The 4,614-nt window shown below is 46.4% G+C and overlaps 1 protein-coding gene across 1 annotated transcript; it reads right to left on the reverse strand.

Moving 5' to 3' along the window:
- Positions 1-1,712: 1,712 nt before the first annotated feature.
- LOC101772354 (non-specific lipid-transfer protein C6) lies at positions 1,713-3,222 on the reverse strand. The gene is made up of 3 exons (XM_004956095.1): positions 2,747-3,222; positions 2,495-2,579; positions 1,713-2,372 (listed from the first exon to the last, which is right to left on the reverse strand). The coding sequence occupies exons 1-3, from the start codon at positions 3,198-3,200 to the stop codon at positions 2,351-2,353; spliced, it is 561 nt and encodes a 186-aa protein (XP_004956152.1). The 5' UTR covers positions 3,201-3,222; the 3' UTR covers positions 1,713-2,350.
- Positions 3,223-4,614: the final 1,392 nt, after the last annotated feature.

Below are 4,614 nucleotides of genomic sequence, written 5' to 3' on the forward strand. Positions count from 1 at the left end.
TATAGGAACGTGTATATGCCATGTGAATTTTGTATTACTTATTTAAATGGTAGAGGATGGAGGATCGTCAGTGGATGTACACGGGTCGCACTAGTCAGAATACGTTGACCAATGAATGGCTTGACAAGACGGATGCTTTCTTGGAACGGGCGTTTGCAAGTGTCAATGGAGCTCGATCGACTTGGTGTCCGTGCAGCAAATGTGGAAACATGCGTCGGCAAACCAAGCTGGAGATGGGCAAACATCTGGTGAAGAACGGATTTACGTCAGACTACACCAGTGGATCTACCATGGTGAATCTGACCGAGGGAGAGAGGAGGTCTTGAGACAACGAATCGAGGAATTTGATGATGATGCCGGGGTGGGAGACATGTTGAATGACTTTCATGAAGCACACTTCGAAGAGGCACGTAGGGAGGAGGAGCCAGAGGCTACCGCTAAGGCTTATTACGAAATGTTGTCTGCGGCACAGCAACCCCTTCACGGCCATACCAAGGTTTCTCAGCTAGATGCCATTGCACGCCTAATGGCTGTGAAGTCTCAGTTTAGTTTGAGTCGAGACGCGTTTGATATTATGTTGACAGTTTTTGGAAGCCTGCTCCCGGTTGGTCACATCTTGCCAAAGAGCATGTACGAGGCACAGAAACTCCTTCGTGCACTTAAGATGCCATACGAGCATATACATGCATGCCCGAAGGGATGCATCTTATTTAGGAAAGAGTATGCGGAAGCAAAATACTGTGTGAAGTGTGAATCGTCTAGATTTCTGGAGGTTGATTCTGGTGACGGTCAGAAAAAGCAGCTCGCAATTCCTGTGAAGGTTCTACGGTATCTTCCTTTCATACCGAGGATCCAACAGCTTTTCATGACTGAAGAATCCGCGAAACAGAGGGGCCTTTGCCGAGTGTCGTGACCATAGCACTCGGCAAAGGGGCATTTCCCAGGTGTAGGAAAGGTCCTTTGCCGAGTGCTATGGTCAAGGCACTCGGCAAAGGGGACGGCTTTGCCGAGTGCCCTGGAGCCGGCACTCGGCAAAGGGGGCGGCTTTGCCGAGTGCCCGGGAGCCGGCACTCGGCAAACATAGCCGGCTTTGCCGAGTGCCCGGGAGCCGGCACTCGGCAAAGGGACCGTGTTTGCCGAGTGCCAGGCGCGTGGCACTCGGCAAACTCGCTGTCTTTGCCGAGTGCCAACACTCGGCAAAGACTAGGTGTTTGCCGAGTGCCACCCGTTTGGCACTCGGCAAACTCGTCGTTACCCGACGCCGTCAGTCCACGGTTCGCCGAGTCCATCTGTTCGCCGAGTGTTTTTCGGCCGTCGGCAACATGTTTGCCGAGTGTCCGAGTTTTGACACTCGGCAAACTAGGCTTTGCCGACACAAGATTTGCCGTGTGCCCTTTGCCGAGTGTTACACTCGGCAAAGGCTTTGCCGAGTGTTTTCATGCCTTTGCCGAGTGCCCCAGGCACTCGGCAAAAGTTCTGTCTCCCGTAGTGTCTATTAAATCTAAGATGGCAAATATGGGAACATTTTCAGCTGCTTGGAATGATTTTGTTTTTTATCCAACATGAATAGTGCTACTACTACTATAGTAGGAGTTTCCGTGATCCGATTGCTATATATGCAGTACGTGAACGCTCAAATCCACACGCACGCCAATTAAATAAGATTTCGAAGGTATGCCAGACAAACAAGTTCTGAATCCTGTAGTACCGAAAAAACGACTTCAAATTAGTATACCATCACATAATAACAAAACAACAACCTTGTTGTTTACGTAGACAAACTTCCACCTATGGCGGCGGCCCATATCCTCACGGCAGGAGCAACAGAAATTCAGTTAGAACAAAATCATACTTGGGAATGTTTAAGATTAAACTTTGCAATCCTAGCTGGAGGTTGATGTCTTGATGATAATGTACACCGTGCCATCAATCTGTTAGTTTATGATTCAAAAAATCCATTCAATTTACATCTGTTTCTTGTTGTGCCAGTCATATACTCCGTGAGATGACGAACTCCTAGCTAGATATGCTTTTCATGCCAAAACACCGGAGGTTTTATATATTTTCAGAAATCCAGCTTTCAAGGATAATAAACCTGACCATGGAAATATTATCTACCACTAGTTTAGGAAACACTTTTATTAAGATTATATTACCTCGGCCATTTCTCCAGAATAAAAGCGTTACGTAACATACTTACTATCTTATTTCGAATTCGAAAGGCCAGAAGATAAACTTACTAGTTGAGTTGTTCGTAGATTGACCCTATTCTCAACTTACTTCACTCCCTAAATAAGGAAGCTAGGAGGTTCCTTGACATATATACTACTAATATACCGAAGAGTCGTTGCTAGTTAATCATGGCCATCCTGCTGCAAAACACAATCAGATGTGCGTATTTGGTCAGAACGTAACTGATAGATCATATCATACGATTCCAACTTGCTAGAAGAAATTAATTAAAAAGGCAACTGAAAAGAAAAAAAACACATACCCGACGGCGATGGCGCTGGCGGCTGGCAACGGCAATGGCGTCGACGGCGGAGGACTCGGAAGGTCTATCGGCGGCACATCGTCCACTGCTAGTTGTTCCAATACTCGAATCAACATTCGGTACAGGTTCATTTCAATACATACTTGTAATATACATGTATATATATAAGTATATATATAACTTTTCAGTTATCTATACACTAAGCATGAGGCCGCAGCAGCTAGGACTCTAGGAGCAGCTTAGCTGACTTACTCATGTTGCATGCCGCGGCAAGTATCTCGACGGGCACGTCGTGGCCGCACACCGAGAAGAGCTCCACCATGCGCATGTGGATCATCGGCGCCGGCAGGAGCCGGCCGACGTCGCCGTTCACGACGTGGCACAGGCAGGTGACCGTGTCGTAGCTGAACATGGAGTTGAAGCCGTCGCAGCAGGTGGGCTCCGGCGCGTACACGCTGGAGTTGGTGATGAAGCCCGAACATGGCATCATCCGCATCAGCCACGGCCGGCACTCCCTCGGCTGCGGCGGCAGCGGCGGGATGCCGCCACCGTCGGGAGACGACGGCGCTGCAGCTTCAGTGGCGCTTGACGCGGTGGCCCTGGCGAGAGCTCCTTCGACGACTCTGATCGCCGAAGATGGCTGGAGGACCACGGCGAAGGCGACGAGCAGCAAGGCGATCAGCGTGCAGTTGTTGGATGGCGCCATCGATGGACGTGGATCGATAGCAGCCCTGTTGCATTCGTATGAAACTATGGCAAAGTAGGCTATCACCAATTTATAGGATGGCCCGTGTTAATAAGCACATAAAGAGCTCAAACGCAGACATGTCTTACGATTATTTCATGATAATTTAGCCAGGACACGTGCTTGGTTGTTAATGTTTCTTCGTTTGATAAAGAGCGTGCCTAGCTAACAACTCCACTGTTACCCAACTTACTATGGTGGGTCACAATCTTTTGATGAGACACAGGCCATCAGCTATTCATTTGCTTCAAGTCTTCAATGGCAGGCAAAATTCTGAGAATCTAGATGGCTACATGGTGGGCTACCCAATAGATCCCTCCAACGTCCATCCAGTCAATAAAAAACCAAGATGTTTTATACAGCAATACTAATTAACTTGCTTTCTATCAGAGAACCTGTGCCAAATTACCAGGATGGGAATTGGATTCCACGGTTGAATAGCGCCAGAAATCCCAACCGCCACATTTTGAGAAAATCAACAGTATTGTTGCCTCCAAGACAAGGGTAATGCAATCGGATACACAGTACCAAAGGCATCTAATGTTCCTAAAAAAACATATGCAATGACTATATCAGTGTCATTGCTGATTTTTTGAGAAAGTAATTGTTGGTGATCTTAAAACCTTATTCCAACTGCCACATTTTGTTAAACAAAAGGATTAAATCCATATTCTATGCATTTTTTTAATTTATCTACACTATAAAGAACGAAAACAATTGAAAATCTTTCTCACCCAGATTAGCCCACCGTACCCCTCACATCGGACCACTTGACAGTTTTTAGGGAAAGAGGATAAGATGCAGACCTATGAAAATTGATAGAAAGAAAGTGTTTCTACCAAAACTTACACTGGTAGAGAAACGAGTAGTAGTCCCAGTTAGGAAACTTCACAAATCTCGGTTTTCCCAACTGGAACCAATCATTCGGGACTAAAGGTCCCGACCTTCTTTAATCTTGGTTGGTAATACTAACCGGGACTAATGGATTTTGCGCTAAAAAAATTAGAAATTTCTGGGAGGCTCCCACACATGCGCACCTCGCAAGTCACAAGTCACACGAAATATACGCGGTGCGTAATTGAAAATCTTTCTCACCCAGATTGGCCCACCGTACCCCTCACATCGGACCACTTGACACTTTTTAGGGAGAGAGGATAAGATGCGGACCTATGAAAGTTGATAGAAAGAAAATGTTTCTGCCAAAACTTACACTAGTAGAGAAACAAACAGTAGTCCCGGTTGGGAAACCTCACAGATCTCAGTTTTCCCAACTGGGACCAATCATTCGGGACTAAAAGGTCCCGACGTTCTTTAGTCCTGGTTGGTAATACTAACCGGGACTAATGAATTTTGCACTAAAAAAATTAGAAATTTC

This window comes from Setaria italica, chromosome II (assembly GCF_000263155.2).
Source record: "Setaria italica strain Yugu1 chromosome II, Setaria_italica_v2.0, whole genome shotgun sequence".
In the NCBI taxonomy this organism is placed as follows: Eukaryota; Viridiplantae; Streptophyta; class Magnoliopsida; order Poales; family Poaceae; genus Setaria; species Setaria italica.